Source organism: Notothenia rossii (assembly GCF_949606895.1).
Source record: "Notothenia rossii genome assembly, chromosome: 11".
NCBI lineage: Eukaryota > Metazoa > Chordata > Actinopteri > Perciformes > Nototheniidae > Notothenia > Notothenia rossii.
The window spans coordinates 40,172,928-40,198,419 of record NC_136910.1 but is presented as its reverse complement, the minus strand read 5'-3'; the positions used below and the strand labels follow the sequence as shown (position 1 = coordinate 40,198,419).

Here is a 25,492-nt window from a genome sequence, read left to right as displayed (position 1 = left end):
CTGTAAATCATGATAAGATAACCAGAATGAAATGAACACGACAAAATGAACCGTCTGATCCAATGTTTATTTGTGTGCATACATGTTACAGTAGAATGAATTAGACTGAAGGCACAATACTTGGTTTTGACTACTGGATGTGGATGTGTTTCATGTATAAATATGAAAACTCCAAAGATATTTAAATAGCTATGTCATGATGTCTACATGTATGCAAGCTGGAGCTGAAAAATATAGCTCAAAGTAAACATTTGTAAAAACAATTATTAGCATTGCATGTAAACAAGCTACTCCAGTCTTTAGGTGACTTCTTATATATATATATATATATATATATATATATTGTATAAGAGCAGCAGTTGGCACATTGGGTCATCAATTGGTGAAAAAAATGTAAAGGCAATTAATAAAGTTAGACATTAAAAACGTAATCTGCAATAAAATCTATAGCACTCCCTGGAATGAGATGGAAGGCACTATTAATGGCACTTCTCAAACTGTCTATGCAATCAAAGGAAATATACCTCAAAACACAGGATGAATTTAGAAGATATGAACATCTCAGGAATACCTCAGAAACAGACTGGAATTAAACATCTGGCACCACCGCAGCACATTATTAAAAATCTGTCGTTTCTTAAGTACATACAACATTCAATCATTCTTAATCTCAAATGATCTTAAAATGAATCATATAATGCATAGGCACTTTTTATAGCATCGATCTACTTAGTTGATTAAAAACATCTCGGCAACTTAAAAGAACCCTCTTTTCATCAATCACTATTATGTGGAAATGTGCATTACTACTGAAGTTGTCTACTGTACATGCAACATATTTAAAAAAACCTGCATCTATGGATCCCGCAAACTTGATTAATCTGACAATTATAATTTAAGGTATTTAGTTCTTAACGTACCTGATGCCTCTGCAGCATGACATCTGAATATAAATGATTTGTTCAGACACTGAATTAAATACTGGTTTTGAAAGTCTTGTAAAAAAAAAAGTCTAAATAGTTTCTTTTAAAGAGGGCTTTAAATGTTTGTATCTGTTATAATCTCTCATTTCAAGTAAAACGTTTTAATCTACAGTTTTCTAAATCACATTTTGTTCGGTTGGCAATTGGTTTCTCTTTGATGAAGTACATACATCGTTAGCATAAGTGAACTCAAAGCGCTGTAGTTGTTTGTGCTGACAGCTTTCCCATTGCTCAAGTCAATCGGATCTAAATGCCTGCCCCTGTTCCTTTCCCTGAGATCTGAAGGAACTGCCCCCCTCTGGAATTTAAGGAATAAAACCAAGTGTAAGCACTGACTCTGCAGTCTGGAGCTTTCTTCATGCAGAAAATGCTTACGCTTTTAGTAGCTTTGTCATAAATAAATCCAAGAACATACCAATCCCTTTCTTTCTCTCTGAAAATCACTAAGAGGTAGATATTAGAACCTATAAGCAGGTTTAAAGGAGATTGGTTTGGGACTTGGCCTGGTTAATAATATGAATGGCCTGTCATAACACTCCTGCTTGTTGTGTAGCACCGGTGGGGGCCCATCTTAGTCCGTCTTCCAAACATTGTTCAGGACCTTCACAACTTCCTCGTAAATAATGAAGACTATGGCCACGTCCATGCACACCCGACCCAGCCGGGGAACAGTACCTTTGTAGAACCTGAAGGGCACACAAGGACAGAGTGAATATCGTACTTTAGGGCATTCAAAAATGCATCTAAAATGTTTTAAATACATTTACTACTACACTTACAAAAATGCCTTATCACTGGAACCAAGTCGCCCTTCTAGAAAAAATGCTTCCCCAATAATAATAATAATAATAATATCTTTATCATTTAGTGATTTCAGTGTTGGAAAAGCCCAAAAATAGTTCTATGTCTTTAAAATTAGTTTTTTTATGTGCATTATTTTTTCAAAATGGTGTTAATAAGGACCATGATAAATTACTATAATTTTTTAACCTTGAGATAGAGCTAAGCAGTAGCTGACATTTTGATAATCAAAATGATTACTGAATAATTGATGTGAAAAGAGTGTGAATCCTTTAAAGATAAGATGTCTTACCCTCCATAAAAGACAACTTATACAAAATATGCAAAGTCTTTCTATTGCCACTCATTCTCTATAAATATAAAATCAACTCTCTCTATAAACTTACGCCTTTGGTCCCTCGTGCTTCATGATCTTGACGGCACAGTCCAGTGTGCTTTTGTACTTTTTTGCTTCGAGACCCTGATAAATAAGAGTTGTACATGTTAGTCAATCTGCTCAGGGTTTAATGAATTTATGTTTTTCTTTGGAGGAGACCATGATAATCAACCAACCTGCATTCTGGTCTTAATGACATCCAGTGGAGTGTTTCCAAACACACTCACAGCACCAGCCACAGCTCCAAACATACCAGTTATCAGAGGGTTAATGGCCTTGTCGGGGTCATCACCTTCGTGTTTCACAAAACAAAAACAAAAAAACGGAAATGTTTGGGCTGTTTATCACAAAACAAAGCGGATATAAAAGAAGTGGAAGTTATTCACTATCACACACCTTTGTACCAGTTCCTCAGGGAAGTCATGACATAGAAGCGGATGGCCTGGTTGGAGCCTTGCTTCAACACGGTGGCTGTGAGGCCTTGGTAAGTCCCCTTGAGACCTGCAGATAGAAACATCAGCATCATCAGAACTTCATCAAAAGCAAAACTCTCACAGCCATCCAGTTCAGAGCTAATGAGGCAGAGAAAGAAATGTAACCTCAATAACAGGTGTGATGACTCAAATACAGAAGTAGAATTTCTTGCATGGCGATATCATTATGAGATTGAACAGCAGGTGGCACTAAAGATGAAGAAACCTTCCATACCTTCAACTCTGATAATCTCCCTCACTCCGTGGTAAAATCCCTTGTACTTTGGGTTTGCTGATGACTGATCATGGATGAATTTGACCTTAAATGAAATCATAACAATGATAAATATATTTGTCAAGCCAAAGTGTAAAATATATAATCAAAACAGAAACTTTACAGTGCAGCACTTAAATAGGAAGAATGGTTCTGCAAGGTTGATGGATTCAGTGTTAATGCTTCCCCCAGTGGCTAAATAATGAATTAATACAGGATTAATTATGTTTTTTTATTTATTTATTTTTTACCTTTACTGTCTCCATAGGACAGACTACGACCACAGCCTCAGCTACTCCGGCCCCGAGGCCGCAGAGTAAACCTTGTGTGCTGCTGAGTTTCCCATTTTCGTCGCGCATCTTATTACTGATGAATTCAAATACTCCAAACCTGCGGCCAAAGGAAACAAATATGAGTTACTTGTCTACGTGGCTTGCAGTGGCCTTGCTAAACCATTAATAACAGTCATTTTGTTTGGACAAATCAGGCAATCTGAGGATGTCACCTGTAGTTTTATAGCTCAAATAATTAATTGATTATTGAGAGATTAATCTGCAGAACAATAATTGACTTAAAAATGTATACAAACATTGGTGGTACATAATAAAACCAGTAGATACAAATAATCATTTATTTGCAATGAACAATGATCATTATTATGTTTGTTCTTTTGATGGATCTGTTCAAATGAATAGCCCTTTTTGAAATTGCCCAAAGATATTCACTTCACAATTTCATTTCATTTTTAGTTGTCCCGCTCATGGTACGCAAAACCAAATGTACAATAATTGCCAACAAAACATGACTCTACCAAAACACCATGAAGCGAAAAGGAGCAGGGAGAAGAATAAAATCTTATGTGACCTGCCCCTTTCTAAAAAAAACAAAATAAATACAAATATATGGTCTGCCCTTCATAATAAAAAAATGTCACAGCCAAACCTAACAGTATCTTAGGATACTAAGAGAAACAAAAAAAAATACTTATTTCCCACTTGACTTTAACGGAAAGAAACAAAACAACAAAAAACAACAACACCAAAACATCACATGTTTAGGGAAAAGAAAAGTGCAACACAATGATATGAAACAGAGAAAAACAGCAAATCCTCTCATCTGAGAAGCTGGTGGAACGTGTTATGGAGGTTTATTGGAATTAAGCTGTTGTACATTAATGTGTGTGTGTGTGTGTGTGTGTGTGTGTGTGTGTGTGTGCGTGCGTGCGTGCGTGCGTGCGTTCGTGCGGTACCTGACAGCTGCTTTAGGTATAGAGCCGTACAGCAGAGAGCTTAGACCTCTGTACAGACCCCTCACCCCATGACCGTTCACTGTCTGCTTCACACAGTCAGCTGTAGGAGAGGAGGAAAAAGAGAGCAGCCTACTAAACAATCATTTGTTGCACCACTTTCATAAATGTAAACCCTACTGCCAAGAAAAGCTATCTCTTGATCAGCAGCTGCTTTGTTTGGAGTATCTCACTGTAACAGTAAAGTAGTTTAAAGACAAGCATATTGAGTTTCTGGGTTCTGGTTGGTTGCAGCCTGGAACAACAGTCCTTCATACTGAGTTATTACAGACAAACATTGTCTATGCCAAAGTTCACAGGCTCTCCTCTAACAGATAACAAACATTAACTTACTAGGCAAATACACATCTGTGCATAGTTTGCTCTAAAATCTGGAAAAACAAGATGTCTTAACTTCATCAAAAGAACACTGAGAACTTGCTGTTGGACCAGTTATTTTAATGTAGATTGTTTGGTTTAGTGGAATATATTGTATCATGTACAGAAAAGGCCACTTTATTACACCTGTAAAATGTAATGCAGTCTTTATTAACTACTGTATATTTTTGTTATTAAGGTCTACAGGTGCAAGTAATAGTGCCCACAGAGTGAGGTAGCATTATCATCACATGTGATTATAGCAATGAATTGAAAATGAAAGGCTCATTTCAGACGGTGGAAAAGAACTCACAGATGCCTCTGTATTTGGGAGGATTGGCCTTCTCGTCGAGCTGAAGCTGTGTTTTAACATACTCCGTGGGGAAGGTGATGCAGATCTCTATGCCTCCTGCTATCCCACCTGAAATAACAGTAAAAACACAACTTTAAGCATGGACTCATTTGAACATTTGAAAAACATTAACAGTTTTTATGTCAACACCACACAAGTGCATTTAAGCAATACAGCAATCACCTTGACTATATAATGAAGATATTGAAAATAAAACTCAAATACTTTTTCGTTTCACAGACCACAGGTTTGGTTTTAACAGCCCATAACAATCACACCATTTAACATTTAAGGTACTTCCATACAATTTGTCATGATCTATAATGATAATAATGAAATAAATGTATTTATACACTACTTTATAAAAACTAAGATGCAAAACAACGTGCTTCACAATGAACTCAAAGTTACAAATAAAAACAGATGCACCAAATTAGTAGAACTTATAGAAATAAATACAATTACTACTAAAGGCAAGACAAGTTTGTGGGATTTGTTTTAATAAAAGTTGTTAGCTGGGTAAACATTAGTAATTATCAAAGGTAGTTTACAGTGTCTATGGATGTTTCATGCATGTGAGCCTTGAACCGTGTACAGTATGAAGCAGCTCCACCTTAAATGCTGGCTGTCACCACACATCTGCCGTTCAGCAGCTAACATGCAGCCTGCAGCTGATTGGCTCAGCTGATCTCAGAGCACGCCTCCTACAGACACTTCCCCCTGGCCTGACTCCAACAATGGGGGTGTGTACTGTGTAGCCTTCAGAGCACACACTGTGTTAACCCCTCACACAGAGCAGCCGCTTGATAGTGGTCTGATTCCTCCTAAAAGCTTAGGACTAGGAGTGACAAGTTTCCATGAAGTTAAATGAAGGGAAGATATCCTACTAATATCCCTGTTTTTACTAACCTAAACTATTCTATTCAAAAGGCTCACAAAGGCCTTGCTTAAAGTAACTATTAAAAACAAAAAAACACCATCATTTTGCAGAAGAGAGGTAGAGAAACTGAAGGCTGCATCAGAAATAAAACCCTTACTGTTTAGTAAAGTAGATGGCACATGATTCACTTTTAAACAAGCTTGAAATCCTCCTCACACATTTAGAAAAGGACCCTTTGTTGATGCTTTACCATGCATTAGTTCTCCCAAAATGTCATGCAGCGAGAAACAAAACACTACTTGTGCAATCACAAGATAACAGTTTTCCTCTAAAACATGAAGTGTATTTTGGCTACAGACTCAGTTAAGCATTCCTTTGGTTAGAGATGTTTGGCTTTAGAGCTGTAGTTGTACCTACACATTACACCAGAAAAAAGTGCACAACATCACCATCTACAAACAGCTTGCATGTTGTACCTGCATTTTGTCCCAGTATTCAAGCTGGAAAAAGATATGGAACCAGTTTATCGAGTCGGAGGTGTACAGATAGTTAAACAGGTATATTAAAAGTCAGTGCAGGCAGATGTCCACATATACTACTTCTATTTTAAGATACTGGCAACACTTGCACTAAGTATCCTTTAGTTTTCTAGTCAGGACCTATGGTCAGGACTCAATTTACCGATTCAACATTCAAGACAGAACTCATGATTACTGCGTAATACATGCTATTTGATGTGCTGATAATGAGGCTAGAGTGGTGTATGATTATAGTTATCACAGGATAGGAAGTCATGCTAATTGTCATGGATTAGATAAGATTTGTGTGAAAGTTACTCATAATTCAACTGAAGGAATACTTTAACATTTTAGGACATTTAGTTTTTTCCCCATACTCACATTTTTTCATTTATTATGAAGCTACAAACACTAGTTGATTTGCTTATCTTAGCATAAAGAATCATGTTTATGTGTCCGACAAATATAAAATAAAACATACAAATGTCAATTGTGTTTAAGCCACAGTTTACACAGTGTTAAAAAAAGATGCTGTCTGTTTAAGTGGGGATTAATGCTTTTGTAAAGCCTTGGCATGTGAGCTAATTATTCTCTTGTGACTTGCTGATTTGGGCCTATTCATCCCTGATTTTGTGCTGGCATTACATTTATGCTTAGACAGTGGTTCAATAAGTACTCAGATCTCTGTTACAAGGGAAAGGTCTGCTTAACACATCTTGACTCAAGTAAAATTGCAAAGTATCACCATACAAATATTTGTTTAATAACCAAAAGTAAAGGTAATCATTATGGAGAAAGGTCCATTTTCAAATAGTTACTGATAGATGCATAGAGTATGTGTTTGTCACTCTAATGGTGTAGCTGGTTTAAGTTAAGCTTATTAAATTACTTGATATACTATAGTTTATGATGGTTAGTGCTTAATAAATGAAGTTGAAATTACAATATGGCCTCTGAAATGTAGATTACAAAGAATCATAAAATTACCTCAATATAGTACCGTACTTGAATATATGCACATTCCACAACTGACTGATAATACACATTACCATAGGCGGCTTATGATGTTATCTAACAAAAAAAACTGGACAGCAGCTTCTTGGCAGGCGGACGTGGCCATGTCTTGACCTTTCACGCCTCTCTGCTGAAGCCCACAGCACAGCGTGTGACAGGCATGTTGTAACCAGGTGAATGTGTGCAGCGACTGACAGAGAAATGTGCTTTGTCATCGTGGGTCATGAATCTGAACATGTGGACCCAGAGGCCTCTGAGCACACAGTAAAAGGCCAGTAGTTCAACAGAAAACAGCCACCATACTGCTGACAGTCAGGTACAGTTACATGAGCATACAAATGCTCTTTAGAACTTATAGGTTGATGGATTCAGCAGGAGTGTGTCTGTCAGCTTATTTACAACCTATTGATGTTGCAATGACATCAATAATGATTGCCCTGTAGCACACTAACGTTTGAACATATGTCACTGATTGACAATCAATCGGAGTTCATTGTGTGGACCCCAGGAATAGCAGCTGATAACTTGGTAGTGACTAATCAAAAACATGAATTAAAAGTCAGGTTTCTTTCAACATGATATGGTGAACATTTAAAGGTCCTAGGACATTGAGAACTGTCCAACCTCCAGCCATTAAGACCAGTAACAACAAGTAATGCTGATGTGTCCACTCCAGAGGCTGATGTAAGTTTAACCATGACTCTAGTTGTGCAATATTAACCATAAAAATATACTTTTTGTTGTTTTTCATCATACGTTTCTGCCTTTAACGCACAATGCACCTGTTATTTGCACTTAAAATAAGTGCAAGAGTAGTATACATAGCTCCAGCAGAGCCTCTGATCAGATCTGCACACACACGTTCATTGCGCAAACTTGTAAACAGCTCCGGAGCTCAGGAGTGAGGAGAAACTTTCTTACCTGCCATGATAGCCTTCCCGGGGTGCGTTAGTTTGGCTTTCCCCGCCGGAGCTGCAGCAGCAAGGCACCGGGGTCTGTAGAACGGGCTCACAAATCTAGGTTGTCCGGACATTATGACTGCGATACCCCGGCCTAACTTTTGTATTTGGGTGTCAAATGCGGACTTAATCGGTGGCTTCAAACCCGCTCGGCAGCCTTCAAGCCCTCATGCAGTCGGGAGCTGTGTGCAGGAGTCCTGTTGCAAACATTGACCATTGGACTTTTGGTGCAGATCTAGAGTTGATAATCTCTGTGTACTTTCAACAGTGAAGTTCCCTCCGTGGCCCTGAGATGTTGATAGCGTCGAGTCAGTGTTCACTCAGGGCGGGGCACGAAAAGACACTTTCCCCCATGAAACGGAGGAACGCCATGTTTGTCACAAACATTTAAGGAGGACCGGAGAGATTCACTGCGAAGAGCCGGAGGCTGCACTTTGTCCCGGGCACAATGGCCCTGTAGACGGCGCTGTTTCTCACATTATCCCTGTACAGAAACCAATAGCTGAATATAAGGACATCATTCACGTTGTCTGTGCACTAGCAATCAATTTATAGCATTTTCTGTCATGTTTTTATCTTCAAACTAACAAAGTAACAGTTGGACAATGTTTGTGTTCAGATTGGTAAAACAGCATTAAAATCCTCTTTTATCCTCTAAGATTTTTATCCTCTAAGATTTATAGAATAAGCTACAGTTTATAAAAGGTCAACCAAACAAAATTCACCCTAACTAGCTGTAGCATTGAAACTATGAACACATGAACTCATGAATAATTATAGTCCTGTAATATTTATGATTCTGAGTGTCTTTCTTTTGGTATTTGGGGTTATTATGATGCTTACATCTTTCTTAAGTGAATTATTTGAGTAGCCTACTACTTAAATCGCTCAGTATTAATAAATCAAACGTTAACAAAATGATGATGTTTTTGTACTTTCTTGAGTATTTCCCTGGTCTTCCACTCAGAACTGTACCAGGGATAATGTATTTTTACTGCACTACACCTCAGTGTGGAACACATTGTACTTTTTACTCACATCAACCCAGGAATTATGATTGGGAAGTATAGATAAAGCTACCCAGCAGTAGGCCTGAATAAGGTAATTACAATCATCCCCTCCCTTATAAGCAGCAAAAATAAGAGTGGCGACAAAATAATGCATCCATGGTTATAATAAACAAGTAATAAAATATACATTGTAATAACACTGGCTATTACGCATTACAAGATCTCTCTCTTTGCGCACTTAGGCCTAAAGTATATTATGGTATTATTTTTCTATGCAGTTCTTTTACTTGCCAGTTTGTTTTACAGTTAATTTCTACTTTTACCAAAAATAATCTATTTTATTCTTATTTCACCACTTTATTTGGCAGATGTAATTGGATTTGTTCTCTTACAAAAAACGTTTATGATTATATTATATTTCATAAGTGTAAAGAGTTCCAGCCTCCTATGGTCAGCCACAAGGTGAAAGAGCCCTGCGGTCTGTCCCAATGGCCCAGGGATTCATGACAACACATAAATATAGTGGTTCATTTAAAAAATAAGTAGAGGTGGGAGAAGTACTCAGATCTTGTACTTAAGCAAAAGTAGAAGACCCAGAGTGTAGGAAAACTCTGTTACAAGTCCTGCATTCAAAATGTTACTGAAGTAAAAGTAGAACAATTTTAGCATCAACATTTACCTCATTACTCATTATTCAAATAGGCCCATTTCAGAATGATATATTATATGTTTTGATTATAATTATTGATGCATTAATGTTATCAAAGCTGGTAAAGGTGCAGCTAGTTTGAATGACTTTGTATACTGCAGGGGAGCTTGTGAAATTGAATACACGTATAAGATGTAGGTCTTATTTAAGTATTGTATATTTAACGATATGAATGCAAATCTGCAAAGTAACTAAAGGTATATTTATTGTATCGAAAATGTACACCCATTAACCTCATGAATCATAGTGGGGGTAGAAGTACAAAGTAGAACACATGTGCAATACTCAATTAAAGTACAAGTCCCTCAAAATTGAAGTTAAGTATAGTAATTGAACATTTTCTAATTTGAATACACAAACACATTCAATATTTATTTTTTACAATCAGGTGAACCTGCTCGGATGATGCTGTGCGCTGTGGGTTTAACTCTTGCTTCTACAGTACATTGACTCTTTGATCGCTCTTCTCTCTCTCTGGTACTGCGCATGCGCTATATGTCTCCTTCATTATGCCCTGTCCCCGGTTTTAGACATTGCCATTGCCAAACTAAGCTAGCTGTCAATCCACTCAGCAGCATCACGCCAGGGAACTCTGCAAACCCCCCTTCCAAACACACAACGGTAAGGAGACATACAATGAGTACAAATTCATATTAAACATTGGGTTCAGCTGTATAATACCTGTGTAATAATTAACGGTACTAATGGCTGCTGTGATAACGGTTCTCTCCAAGGTTAGTATAGCATGTTAGGCGATTTAGCTAGCGGTGGCTCAGTTATGTAATGATGCTGAGCCTTGGAGTGCAGTTTAATCCTTGATGTTAGGTTAAACAGTGTTATGGTGCAGAGATTCAGGTTAGCATTTTTCAACTTTATTTGCTAGGTTTATGGCTAGCTACTAGACCTGAAGGTGTAGGTGTAGGTGTGTGTGTGTGTGTGTGTGTGTGTGTGTGTGTGTGTGTGTGTGTGTGTGTGTGTGTGTGTGTGTGTGTGTGTGTGTGTGTGTGTGTGTGTGTGTGTGTGTGTGTGTGTGTGTGTGTGTGTGTGTGTGTGTGTGTGTGTGTAATGCGGTGCATGCAGACTATAATATATTAACTAACTAGCTATAACAATTAAGTGATGCATATCTTTCGTATCCTATAATTGCAAGTAAGCTAGCTTGTTACTGCAGCTAACACACTAGTTAGTTATCTAGCTAGCTAGCGAGCTAGCTGTAAAACACCCCCACACCTCTTTCTCAGGCCCATCTGCTGTCCTTTGTCCCGAATCAGAGATGCAGCACCAAGGGGCTTTACATGCAGCAAATAAAGCATTGTTCACATTGGGATTGATTTAAAACAGATGTTCATTCAGTAGAAACATATCCAAAAGCAGAATCCCCAGGATGAGGGCCCTTTTTACAACCTTGAGATGTGTAGAGAGAGCCTTTTGGTCGGATGCTTCAACAGGATGGGGATCAAACGAAATACATATTTTATAAGTTAGGCAGGAGAACAGTTAAATAGAGAAAATAAAAATTGTTTATAATAAGAGGTGTAAAACATTAAAATAGGTATACGATGCAAACAAGAGAGACAAAAGTGACAGTAGTGTGATAAATGATGCACAAACCAGTGTTCAAATAGTTATAACATACAACAAAATGGTTAACTATAATAAAGTATGGGATACTAGTTATAGTATGAGTTGTAAGGTATTCATAATATATTGTATTGTACAGCAGTATGACAGAACAGAATATCACATATAATACCTGCTAGATTAGTTATTTCATGTTATTTTATGTTCATTTGAACTCATATTCCAAGTTAAATGTATATGTCATGGTGCTGGGCTCTTAAGGTGCCCCAGTAGCTCCTTGGTGCATCCAGATGCAGAGCTCCTCGGTTGTTAGCCTCCCAGCTGCTCTAAAAGAACATTTTGTTCCCTTTTGCTGGAGCAAACCTGTAGACATGGTGACTTAATTAAGTGATGGCTACTGCATTGTGTTGGTATATGACAAAACCCTATTGACTTCAATCAGGATGAGCTTCGCTAGTGTTGCGGCATCATGGAAGACTCACATGTGACGGACTAAACCACTGCAACACAGAGCAGAGAAGAAAACGTGCTTCAAACTGCTCTTTTATTTTTTGTAATGAATTTTTTTACAGTATTACATTAATAAATGTGTACATTTATTCAAAAAAAATTTTAATTTATTTATTATTATTACTTTATGCATTTACTATTTTCCTGTTTACATTAGAGTTCATTCACTTTGCAATGACTGTATACCACAGAAAATATTGTATTTTATATACTTGTGTTTTATCTCTCGATATCAACTTTTGCATTATTTTATGTATTATATTTTTTTATTAAGTTAAATATAAGTTTTCATTTCATTTCAAACCTTTATTTAGACAGATTAGTCCCTTGAGATCATCGATCTCATTTACAAGGGAGACCTGCATCATTTAGTTCCACATGAAACATAAAAACAACATACAAACAACAGAGGATATCATATTTACATATTCAACATTTACAACTACCCAGAGTGTCAGAAAGCATTTCATTTAGACATGCCTTAAATACATTCAAAGAAATAAAAATGCTCAATTTCAATTTTGCCTGTAGACTGTTCCAAGCAAGTGGAGCTGCGCACATAAAAGCTGTCTTACCTAAGACAGTCCTTACTCTTGGCACATCTAACAAGACTATATCCTGTGATCGCAGACAATAGCTGCTTGCAACTTTCTGCTTTATCAATGAACAGATATAATACGGGAGTTTGCCCAACATAGCTTTATAGATAAAAGTGTACCAGTGACTGAGCCTCCGTACAGTGAGTGATGGTAAACCTGCCTTGGTATACAGTGTACAGTGATGAGTAAGTGCTTTACAGTTAGTGACAAATCTCAGAGCACTATGATACGCAGCATCTAGTTTGCTTAGGTAGTTGGCAGGTGCATTCATATACAGCAGATCACCATAGTCCAGCACAGGTAAAAAGGTCACAGTGACTAGCCTTTTCCTGGCCTCAAGCGAGAAACAGGACTTATTCCTGAAAAAGAAACCTAGCCTAACCCTCAGTTTTTTAAGCAGGTTATTGACATGAAGTTTAAAAGAGAGACAGTCATCAAGCAAGATACCAAGGTATTTGTAACAGGCAACAACTTCAAGTTTTGTTCCTTGCGTTGATACAATATCTAAAACAGGCTCTGGTGACTTTTTAGCTTTTGAAAAGAGCATTATCTTGGTTTTATCCACATTTAAAAGAAGCTTTAGTTCAGAGAGCTGAGTCTGAATAATGTTAAAAACAGCCTGTAATTTAACAACCGCCTCCTGAATGGAGGGACCTGCACAATACATCACGGTATCGTCCGCATAAAAATGTAAAGTAGCTTCATCCACATTTTCACCTAAACTGTTGATATATATGGAGAATAAAAGTGGACCTAAAACAGAACCTTGAGGAACACCATTAGCAATGTTTAACCACTCAGAAGACAGCCCATCAAAGTGAACACATTGGGACCTTTCAGAGAGGTAGTTCACAAACCACCCCACTGCATGGCTGGATATGCCAGTACTGAGTAGCCTCTGTTTTAAGACACGATGATCAACGGTGTCAAACGCTTTGGAAAGGTCAATAAACAGAGCTGCACAACAACAAGTTATTTTTTCCTTTTTATCTGTATGTGTTTGAGCATTGTTGGAGGGAGCAAACACGATTCATTGTTGTTCATATGACAATAAATAAGTTGATAACAATAAATACATTGTAACATATATATATATATATATTATATTAAAATGAGTCAGCGACACTAATGACATTACTGACTTTCTCTCCTCCAGCACAATGGCTGTCCCTCCTTCATACGCGGACTTGGGCAAATCTGCCAAGGATATATTCAGCAAGGGATATGGTGAGTACTATTTTTGCCTAAAGAGTCAATTATTATCCGTGAGGAATTCCTAAAATACAGAGACTGTTCAAACCTGGTGTTTAGTGAGTGTAGCTCTTAGACTCCTCTCTGTTGCGCAGATAATATAAATATATTGATGATTATAGCTATGACGATTTAAAGTAGTTCTGTAATGTTTGAACTAGGAGAAGGCCAAAAGGAATACACTTTATATCACATTATTATATAAACTTAATTGTAGGTGATGTGAGTTTCAAACCAAATAGATCAAATCAAATTCCAAACAATGTACGTCATCACATTGCACACATTTCATTATATTTAAATCAATATATATATCCACATGATTTTAAATTTTATTTTGTTAAATGTGAAGATGCAGGAGACTGTTAGCTTAGCTTAGCAATAAGACTGGTCACTGGGGGAAAGAGCTTACCAGGCTTTGTCCAAATATTTAAAAACAAATTCCAACCTCTCTTAGATCGATAATTAACATATCATGCATTCCTGGCACTGACATGTTAAAATGCCACTAGGTTTTATGTGCCTTTATGCTAAGCTAATGTAAATGCCTCCTGCTCCAGGTTTATATTATTGAACAGGCAGATAGGAGTAGTTTTTCCCGGATATACATATTTTCCAAAATGTCCACCTATTCCTTTAAATCTTGTTTATTGGAATTATTTGTTCATTGCATTGCTAACACATCATTCTGTCCTTTACAATCTTCCAGGCTTTGGAGTTGTGAAGCTCGACCTCAAGACCAAATCACAGAGTGGAGTGGTGAGGACTCTTTTCTTATATTACTTCTTTTACCAGTTGTCATTTTCTAGTGTCTTTCTGACCAGTCCATCTCTGTTAAAACCTAATTTACTGTTGAAATAACCAGAGAAAGGTTTTATCTGAGTGTCGTTGTGATAATATTTTGTGAACAGATATTTAAGAAAGAACCCCATAGTTGTCCTCAGAGCCCGGCGGACAGGCAAAGTGTTTTTAAGCTCTGGAAGCTGATACCAATGTAACAAACAGGAAATGGTAGCACATGATAGGTAAACAACTAGTGGAGCACGTCAGCAAGCTCTTTACAGAGTTGGACATCTCAGAAGCTCACAGTAATACACTGATCTCATATTACAACCTTCCTGCTCTCCATCACTGCTGCACTCTCTCACCCTCCTCCAAAATAAAAGCCTCAGCACACCTTCTACCTGAACCCCGCCCCCTGCTGTGACCTGTAGTGGGACGCCTCCAGGTATCTGAGCGGTGCTGATGCAGACCTGCTTTGCTAAACTTGTTCTCTAAGAAACAGGACAGACATGTTTGTACTGTGGCCTGTCTGTCTCTCTACCTGTCTCCCCCTGCCTCCCCTAACCGCTGCTCTGTCTCCATGCTGCTGCCTTCTGTGCCGGACGATAATGTAGATGGTAAGATCGGAGTCAGCGCTGACAGCTGCTATTCATTTACCGTTCACCTCCATCATGCCTCACTGCTGTTCTCATGCTCCAGTGTCTGTCTTCTTTTGTCTTTGTGAGCATCATTCACACAGCACGAATATTAATGTGTTTTTATAACGATTATTTGCTTTTAATGTCCTGTCACTTCACTCTTAATAACCTCTAACTTTTCATTTCTTAAGGGCTTAATTTCCCTTGTCAGTCAATTGTCTTAATTAATCCATTAACTGTTTGTTCTAGGGATGTGATTGGTCAACCACTGAGATTATGTCACTGCTTACGAATGTCAGCCTATGGGCTACTGTATCTAATTTAAAACAGTTTAACATGATAGCTGTGATGTGTTGGCGAAAAAGAAAGAAAATAATCGTTTGAAAAGTTTAAATTCACAATCCATGCTCCATGGAAGCTGCTTTCCTCATTACATTATGTACTATACAAATCAATCAGGCAATTTATACAACTCATTAAACTGTAAAAAGTACAACTCTAGTGAAATGCAATCCGGTCAGCTCCTTTTAATCGATACATCCGTTACCATGAAACACACACCTCCTCCTTTTCCCCTCCAGAGTTCTGTCAGATTGTTACAAAAAGATTCAGCTTTCTGCCCTAAACGCTCTGTTTCCAACGACACACTCACTGAGCACAACCACTCAATCAAATGCATCGATGTAGATGGAAAATAGATCAGAAATACTAATGGACTTACTTAGGAACATTTCCTAACTGAAAGAGTGGGTATGCTGCCTGTAACGGCTGTTCAAGAGGAGATAAGAGTCACAGCCAACAACGCTATAACATTCAATAAGTAGCTTTTCATAAATCATGAACCACCGCACCCACAAGAGGTCCTTGAGCATACAGTCATAAATTAGCTCAATAAATATTAGGCTGATGGGTCAAGCAGTATATGAGATAAGCCGTGGAAACACTGACCATGCACAACCAAACACTTCATCTACATTATGAAAAGAAAGACAACAGCAGCCGTACGAAACAAGGTTTAAAATGGTAAATACTACATTATAAGCCAATATGGTCACTTTTTAACACCCTGGTCTATGTTTTCTAACCATACACTCTGCAACATGTTTTTCTGTCCATTACATGTGCTACTGGTGTCCTGCATGGATTCATGTTGAGGCTGTCTGTCAAGTGTATTGTTTAATGATAACAATGTTATATGCCTCTGATAGGATTTATTTCTGTACAGTTTAATCATAATTATATTTAGTTTCAGTTGTAGTCTGCACAGGTTTTACTCTTTTTTTCCCCACGCTTGTCTTTAAGGTCTCTTTCTATGTGTTGCTAGTGCGTTGGACATTGTCTGATTATCCGAGTGTGATTAACTTGTGTATACTAAAGACTGAATGTCCTCCTTTCAGGAGTTCAACACATCTGGCTCCAGTAACACAGACACAGGGAAGGCTGCAGGGAGCCTGGAGACCAAATACAAGATGAAGGAGCTGGGCCTCACCTTCAACCAGAAGTGGAACACAGACAACACGCTGGCCACCGAGGTCACCGTGGAGGACCAGGTGTGTGCCAACGTCAGGGTTCAGATTTGGTTTTGCTAAACGTTAAATTGCATTTCTAACACTGTTATTCTGCTACTTTACCTCCAGCTGACTCAAGGACTAAAGGTCGCCTTGGATACATCTTTTGTACCAAACACAGGGTAAGTGGACATTTGGATGAATCAGTTATAGCATTCCTTTGGGTTTGACTTGAAACATAATGTAATACAGTGAGTATAAACTTTGGCTAAGGCCTGGTAGTGCCGTAAAGTCAGAGCACAGTGATTAATATACACAATATATAATTATATACACTAAGGTTTCTTTTATTTTGTCAACAATTATCTGTTGTTTTCACACATTTTCAAACCTACATTGAAAGATTAGTTTAACTTTTACCTAATTCAAATACGACACGCAAATATATAGTTTTTGATATTAAAACTGTCTCAGTAATCTAAGAAAAACAGCTACTCCTTCAAAACAAACAAACAGGGCCATAATAGTAATTGTTGGGGACTACTTTCAGGGGCGTATTAATCCACATTTGGTAATCTAGTCAGTATTTGGGGACAGGATGGATGTATTTATGTGGGATCATAAACCACAGTGTCTATGGGGATCAAGGAACATGTATTACATTTACAATGGATATTAGAGATAAATATTTAACCCTATGATTGCCTGTTTCAGTAAGAAGAGTGGAAAGCTGAAGACGGCCTACAAGCGTGAGTTTGTGAACATGGGCTGTGACGTGGACTTCGAGGGTCCCATCATCCACGCCACAGCGGTGCTCGGCTACGAGGGCTGGCTGGCCGGCTACCAGATGGCCTTCGACACGGCCAAGTCCAAACTGGCCCAGAACAACTTCGCCCTGGGATACAAGGCCGGAGACTTCCAGCTGCACACCAACGTGTGAGTACTCCAGGAGGCTACACCTCACATTCATCCTCATCTGTTCTTTAGCTTAGGAGACACACCTTTGCAGAAAGCATTCATGACAAACATCTTTGAAAGACTTATAATAAGTTACGTTGTAGGAAATGTAGGATGAAGTATTTTGGATGCTGCCTCGATTGTGAAAGATATTTTTTAAGTAGTAATAGTTAGTATTTGTTCTCCCTTTTTTATGGGCAACATCAAGGCAGTCAACCCCCTCACGCTCTCCCAGCTCATATCCTCTGCCTTCCCGCCCGACTCTGCCCCCTCTTCCCCTGACGACTATGCCACCACACTCAACTCAATTCTCTCTGACTCCCTCGACTCTCTGGCCCCCTGGAAAACCTCCTCTGTTTCATTCACCAACCCCGCCCCCTGGTACACCCCGGAACTCCGTACCATGAAACAGACCGGCCGTCAACTTGAAAGATTGTTCAAACGAACCCACCTCACCGTCCACGCCGAAGCCTATAAAGTTCACATCTCCTCCTACCGTGATGCTCTCCAAGCCGCCAAATCTGCCCACTTCTCCACCCTCATCGACAGCACCAACCGGAACCCCCGCATCCTGTTTTCCACCATCAATAAATTGCTCCAGCCACCTGACATCAATCCACCCTCCTCCCCTGACCTATGCAACTCCTTCCTCCTCGCCTTCAACAACAAAGTTTCACAAATCAACAGCTCCCTAACTGCCATGACCACTATCTCCTCCAACCCCCACGCCCCCTCTCCTCTCCCAGTCCACCCGCCCTTCCCTCCCCTCACTGCCTTCTCTCCTGTTGACTCCTCCCACATCCTAGCCATCATCACCTCATCCAAAACAACCACCTGCTTTCTTGACCCCCTCCCTACGACCCTAACTAAGGCCTGCCTCCCTGTCCTCATCCCCCACCTCACCACCCTCTTCAACCAATCTCTATCCCTTGGTCTTGTTCCCTCCATCTACAAACTTGCCTCCATCACCCCCATCCTCAAAAAGCCCACCCTTGACCCAGCCAACCTCTCCAACTACCGCCCCATCTCCAACCTGCCATTCCTCTCCAAAACACTGGAGCGTATTGTCGCCACCCAGCTCCACACCCACCTCCAGTCCAACAACCTCTATGAACCCCTCCAGTCTGGTTTTCGCCCACTCCACAGCACTGAAACAGCCCTGGTCAAAGTAATCAACGATCTCCTCTCCTCTGCAGACTCCGGTGCCCTCAACATCCTGCTACTACTAGACCTCAGCGCAGCCTTTGACACTGTGAATCACTCAATCCTCCTACAAAGGCTGCGCCAACAGGGTGTTGAGGGCTCCGCTCTCGACTGGCTCACCTCCTACCTCACCGACAGGCAACAATTCATCTCCCTCTCTGGCCACACATCCGCCCTCTCCCCAGTCACACAGGGGGTCCCCCAGGGCTCAGTCCTCGGCCCCCTCCTCTTCATCTGCTATCTTTTCCCCCTTGGTCACATTATTCGCAACCTCAACCTTGATTTCCACTGTTACGCCGATGACACCCAGATCTACATCACCACCAAATCCCCTCACAACCCTCCCCTCACCCATATCGAAACCTGCATCTCTTCAATAAAAACATGGCTGACTCACAATTTCCTTAAACTCAACAGTGATAAAACAGAGCTACTCATCATAGGCACCAGATCAACCCTCAATAAAACAGGACCCATTTCACTCACCATTGAGAATTCAACCATCACCCCCTCCCCCCTGGTACGCAATCTTGGCGTTATCCTGGACCCCACCCTCTCCTTTGACCCCCATGTCAGCTCCATCATCAAGATCTCCTACTTCCACCTCCGCCGCATTGCCAAAATCAAACACTACCTCCCCCCCCGTGCTGCTGAATCCCTCATCCATGCCTTCATCACCTCCCGCCTCGACTATTGCAACGCCCTCCTCAATGGCATCTCCTCCCATTCCCTCCATAGACTCCAAATGGTACAAAACTCTGCTGCCCGCCTCCTCACCCACACCCGGACCCGTGAACACATCACTCCCGTTCTCCGCTCTCTTCACTGGCTCCCCATCAAACAACGCATCATCTTCAAAACACTCCTCCTCACCTATAAAGCCCTTCACCACCTAGCCCCCCCCTACCTCTCTGACCTCCTCATCCCCTACAACCCCCCCCGAGCCCTCCGATCCTCCTCCACTCTCTCCCTCACAGTACCACCATCAAGACTCAAAACATTTGGCAACAGAGCATTCTCCAGATCAGCACCCCGCCTCTGGAACTCCCTCCCCCAATCTGTCCGCCACTCTCCCACACTGTCTACCTTCAAAACCCAGCTGAAAACATACCTCTTCTCCCAAGCCTTCAACTTACCCTACCCCCCAACCCACTGACTTCACTCACACCCCACGCTGTATCTCTTATTCACCCCACGCTGCATCTCTTATTCATACATTCATCAACTTTTTCTTTCCTCTTTTCCATTATGTTGTCTTTTGCTCGTTGTCCTATGCTTGCTCCCCCCCTGTGTTGTCCTTTGCCTGTTCATGTAATGTTCATGTTCAATTTTCTTGTCCAATATGTTGTCTTCTGCCTGTTCACCCCCTTTCTGTACTTTTAATTTTTTTTGTAAGCGACTTTGGGTTATTGAAAAGCGCTATATAAATAAAAGTTATTATTATTATTATTATTATTAAAACAAATCGATGTCTAAAAATTGTAAAAAGGTCAAGGCAACCAAAGACGAACGGATTTAATCACTATGAAAATAAAGTAAATGATCATTCACAAAAAGGAAATCAAGAACTTCTTTAAAAAACGAGTAATAGTTTGTAGAAATATGTTCCAGCTCCTTTTCGTAGATGAGTGCAACATCAGTGCTCATTTAAAATTCTGCACCACTGTATGACATATGATAGCCAAGATTACAAACTCTAATGTTCCAGATGAGTTAGGGGTCTGCAGGATTACACTCTGAACAAATCTCACTATCTGTCTCTGGATCTCGTCTCTCAGTAACGACGGGACGGAGTTCGGCGGCTCCATCTACCAGAAGGTGAACGACGACCTGGAGACAGCGGTCACTCTGGCCTGGACCGCCGGCAGCAACAACACTCGCTTCGGCATCGCCGCCAAATACAAGCTGGACAAAGACGCCTCTCTGTCTGTGAGTGCTGGGTCACAGCTCTGTTGTGAAAGATAAATGATCCCAAACAAATGTGCTGTTCTGTTTCATGACTCATCATGTTTCCCCCCCCCGCAGGCCAAAGTCAACAATGCCAGTCTGATCGGAGTGGGCTACACCCAGAGCCTTCGGCCAGGTAACACACTTCAATATTTACCTAAAATATCTGAGATAAGAGAAGGGTTGACCCTGTAGCTTTGTAGGGCTGTCTTTATATTTCATGACATATTTGATTACTTTCCAAACTATTTTACAAGTTATTCTCTTTGCTCTATAAAAAAGGGTCAGAAAGTAGTGTCAAATGTCATCCTAGTTTTCCATGGTGATGTCTTTGAGTAGCTCATTTTACACATACTTTGTCATTGATGGAAATAAATTAAAATAAATGATTCAAGTACAATGTTCCACTACATTTCAGAGGGTACCAATTAATAGTTCATTAACTTAAATGACTTTCCTGATAAACAATACATTTATTCTCAATAGATACATTATGATATTATTCATTAATATTAAAAGGCTTTATTAATTTTAAAATGTAATTTATATATATTCTTAAGATACCCAGCAGGATGAAAGTAATCAATACATTGATGCATAAAAGTGCTGTACGTATAAATGCATTCATATAAATAATCCAATAATAAAATATAGTAAACTTTCATGAAAAGGACTATTCTGCAAGATCAGTACTTCAAATATATGTTGATGCTAATACTTTTGTACTTTTAACTTTTTGACTTATAGCAGGATTTTACAATGTGGTATTGCTACTTTTGCTAAAGTTAAATATCTAAGTATTTGACAGTAAAACCCAGTAGGCAAACAGATATTATACTGCATCGTAATTGTTCGTAAAAACATCTTAAAGTCTTACGTTTGTGTGTGTGCAGGTGTGAAGGTCACCCTCTCCGCTCTGATCGACGGGAAAAACTTCAACGCCGGCGGACACAAAGTGGGCATGGGCTTCGAGCTGGAGGCATAGAGGGGAGAAAAGAGAAGGAAACAAACCCCTGAACCTCATCACTACACACACCCCTCCCCCCTTCACAGTCCACCACTGTCATGTAGCTTCTCTCTGGGCTCTCCCTCACGCTTCCTCCCCTCCCCCCCCCGTATCTGACAGTAATAGTGGAGCCTCAGCACCATGCTTAACACCCTGAGAGGAGCTGTGAGGTTGTTGTTCCCGAAACTGACGGCGTACAGTTTTACGGTCATTGAAGTGACACTATTTATTTCCCTGTAGGTCTCTGAAAGGAGTAACTGTTGGCGTTAATGTTTAGCTTCTGTATTCAGTTGTTTCCTTCCCTCCTGAAAGCATGTAAGAATGAAAAACGTGGATGCAGAGCTGAAAGCTTATTCGCTTGGTCAAAAAAAGGGTGCTGAGTGTCTGTTTATTTTTTATTTTAAGCACCTTTGGCTGTGTTGTCTGTGGACTATTATCCATATAAATGTTTAAACACATTTCATGAACATATGACTGAAATATTATTGAGAGGTAATCAAAAATATTAAAAACTAAAACAAGGAAAGGTGCTCATGAATTATCTTTCAAATCCTTTGTGACTTTTGGTAGGTGAAATCAATGTAGTGGAATCTTATCTTATAGTAGCGTATGTAGTTAGTTTGCATTTCTACAATATTGTTTTCATCTATCTGTCTCAGCCGTTCACAAAGAGGGAGGATATTTAGCATCTGCTGGTAACTACTCGTCTTAACTCCACTTCCAGCTGTTTCCTCATGTTGCTCGAGGACTGCACCCATTGCCGTCAGTGCTCTCTCCTCGAAAACACTCCTCAGATCTGTACATAAAATACAGCTGATTGTCCTCAGAGGGACTCGGTCAAAACACTGCATAGGATTATTCAAGAGGTTGTCCTAAATGACTTTCCTTTTATCCTTTCTGCAACCAAAATGTGTGTTTTTTGTTTCTATCTTATTGTGTTGTCATAAGGCTTACTTTTATTTGTGACTTAGACACAGTACCTCATTTTTTTCCAATGTCAATTAAAGGAATTCTAATCATGAAAAAACACTATCTGAAAGTTGTTGTAATTATTGCTTCATCAATAAGGGTAGACTATTATTTTTGCTGTTGTTTTTAACTCGTAATCTTTCATTATTTAAGAGCCATATTTTGCTTTTATCCATGTTTTGCTTTTAAAGAACAATCTCACAGCTGTTTAAATGGTGTCTTTTTAATTTGAAACACAATTAAGTTTACATTTCGACTGTAGGATACCTGAATACAGGATATTAACATACTCTTGACTCGATAACTTTCATTAGGTCAATAAAACATCATCCTAGTGCAAGTCTGTGTTGACCTTATGTCAATATCTCTGGATGTGAACATGTAGCATACCCATGCAAAACTATCTTTAATAAATAAATGTGTCAGGTATTCTAAAACAAAGAGGAGATATTCTTCTTCTGCAGGTCAAAGCCAGAATGAGTTACTTAAATTCACATTATTTAAGTAGATCTACAATGTGGACTAAATAAGACTATCCACAGACTTGCACTAGCATTAATAAAAGTCATGCTGCATCACGTAAGACATTTCTGACAAAAAAGGAACTTCTTATTGACTAACAATGTTTGTTAGTAACTGCACTATAAATATCTGAACTTCACTTTATTACATGAATGAATATTGCTTGTGTCCAATGTCGGTCTGAGCTGCCTAACATGTAGTTGTGACGTATGCAAAGGGTCAGTTCCCACATAATAAAGAAGTCATTTTCAATTACCTCTAGGGAAATGTTTGTTTCAGGTTTTTGAAAATGCTTCTCTTAGATGTCTGCCTTAACTTCATTATACTGGAAATCAGTGAAACTTCATTTGCCGTGGTCATTTTGAATATTGGAAGTAAGACCACCAAGTACAGTTGCTCTGATGGAAACGTCAATGCATTTGCAAAAATATTAAGTAAACTTTGCATCTGATGATGGCATTAGAAGAAAAGTAAGGGAGCATAAAAGTTATAACGATTAATTCTAAGGGGTATATTAATGTCCGAACTACATGTGAGAGCTGACATTCATTCAGTCAAAACCAGCTTTTTCTCACGGTGAACTGACCCTCTGAGGACTGTTTACTGTATGTGACCGCGCGTTTTCAAACCTCTTCACAGGATTCACGCCACATTTCCCACAACAGAGGGGAACATCTTCAACACCCTTTGCGATTTTCTCGAAAGCTGTGGTTTTGCCATTCAAGTTTCATAACCCTTAGACCTCACCCACATATCATGCACATTTTCTTCATGCTTTCAAGAATGTGAAACATCCAAGATTTCCTGCAGAGCATTTCACAACAGGTTGACCTTTGCTACCACTTGCTTGCATCCTGTCTGGGAGTACTCATGTCCCCCTACCTCGGGGTAGTATTCAATCTCCCCCGCTAGGCGCTCTATGTTGGTATGATCCGGGTAGAAGCCCTCTCGAGTCATTTCATCCAGGAAGCACTCCATCACTTGACCTTTCTCCAAAAGGCCCAAAGGTAAGATGTCCGCCTCGGTCCACAGCACGTGAAGCTTCTCCAGAGTGTTACGTAAAATCGGAGTCAGCTCTTTTACAAAGTGACTATAACGACCGGATTTCGCCATAGAAGTACTGGAGGAGTTGTGCAGCATATGTTTGGTGATGTGTGAGTGCCCCAGGTTGCTCAGGAACAGGTAGATAGCGTTCAGATACTCGTTGGTTTGTTCGGACGACACGAGTTGCAGCAGCACGTCCAGGATCTCTCCGTGCATGTGCTCGGCCTCGTCGAAGATGAAGAGCGGGATCTTCTCCTCCTCCTCGGCTCGTTCCACAATCTCCGAGATCAGAGCGGAGAGGTCTCGGGCGCACTGCAGGGCGTCTGCCTCCTGGGGGCAGTGGTGGAGGACGTAGTACTGAAGCACCAGCGTCTCCCCACCACTGAGCGGAAATGTCCCGCCAGGAGGCGTCCCAGGTGGCTTTTTCCCACTCCCGCTGGGGCCGTGCAGGGACAGCACCAGGGCTTGTTGTGGACGTAGGTGGACAGGTATTCCTTCAGGTGGGACAGTAGACCCTCCACCGCTCCCTGCTGCCCGAACACCTCCCTCCTCAGCGTCTTGTCCAGCCCCTCCAGGTCGTACCTGAGAAGGTGGTCGTCGAGGTTCTCTATAGCGTTGTACACCTGGATAAAAACGAGATGTTAATATTACATTACTGATAATAGGTCCCCCTTAAAGGTCCCATATTTTACTATATTTGAACAATATATTATAGTGCCATATCTATACAAAACATGTCTCTGAATCTTTTTGCTCAAAATTCCAAACAGATCACCCATTGTAGCATGCCTCATACACCTCTATTTCAGCCCTGTTACAAAAGTGCTGAGTCTGGGTCTGTCCCTTTAAATGTAACCGAGCTGCTGCTGGCCACGCCCTTTTGGAGCCATGCAAGCGGTGAGCTCTGTGAAGAGAAGGCTGTCTACCGGCAGAAACTCAGCTAAACGCTACCCGTGATTTAA

The 25,492-nt window shown here is 40.0% G+C and overlaps 3 protein-coding genes across 4 annotated transcripts in view; 1 reads left to right on the top strand and 2 right to left on the bottom strand.

The window, feature by feature from the left end:
* Nucleotides 1-48: 48 nt before the first annotated feature.
* slc25a1b (slc25a1 solute carrier family 25 member 1b) lies at nucleotides 49-8,777 on the bottom strand. 2 transcript variants are annotated; one of them, XM_079658918.1, is made up of 9 exons: nucleotides 8,256-8,777; nucleotides 4,884-4,991; nucleotides 4,157-4,256; nucleotides 3,159-3,297; nucleotides 2,869-2,953; nucleotides 2,557-2,661; nucleotides 2,337-2,452; nucleotides 2,171-2,244; nucleotides 49-1,669 (listed from the first exon to the last, which is right to left on the bottom strand). In XM_079658918.1, the coding sequence occupies exons 1-9, from the start codon at nucleotides 8,365-8,367 to the stop codon at nucleotides 1,555-1,557; spliced, it is 954 nt and encodes a 317-aa protein (XP_079515044.1). In that variant the 5' UTR covers nucleotides 8,368-8,777; the 3' UTR covers nucleotides 49-1,554. The 2 variants fall into 2 exon arrangements, with proteins under 2 accessions (XP_079515044.1, XP_079515045.1); XM_079658919.1 differs by lacking the exon at nucleotides 8,256-8,777 and having other exon boundaries at nucleotides 4,157-4,285.
* Nucleotides 8,778-10,492: 1,715 nt separating this feature from the next.
* Nucleotides 10,493-23,027, top strand: LOC307024299 (non-selective voltage-gated ion channel VDAC2). Its single transcript, XM_079658338.1, has 9 exons — nucleotides 10,493-10,633; nucleotides 13,859-13,929; nucleotides 14,663-14,712; nucleotides 16,772-16,924; nucleotides 17,012-17,064; nucleotides 17,597-17,818; nucleotides 20,821-20,971; nucleotides 21,068-21,125; nucleotides 21,883-23,027. The coding sequence occupies exons 2-9, from the start codon at nucleotides 13,863-13,865 to the stop codon at nucleotides 21,972-21,974; spliced, it is 846 nt and encodes a 281-aa protein (XP_079514464.1). The 5' UTR covers nucleotides 10,493-10,633; nucleotides 13,859-13,862; the 3' UTR covers nucleotides 21,975-23,027.
* A 140-nt stretch (nucleotides 23,028-23,167) lies between these two features.
* tor4aa (torsin family 4, member Aa) overlaps nucleotides 23,168-25,492 on the bottom strand; it is an 8,043-nt gene continuing 5,718 nt past the window's right edge. The window contains 2 exon segments of the mRNA XM_079658333.1: nucleotides 23,168-24,905; nucleotides 24,908-25,153. Coding sequence (XP_079514459.1) covers nucleotides 24,303-24,905; nucleotides 24,908-25,153 — 849 coding nt within the window. The 3' untranslated portion in view covers nucleotides 23,168-24,302.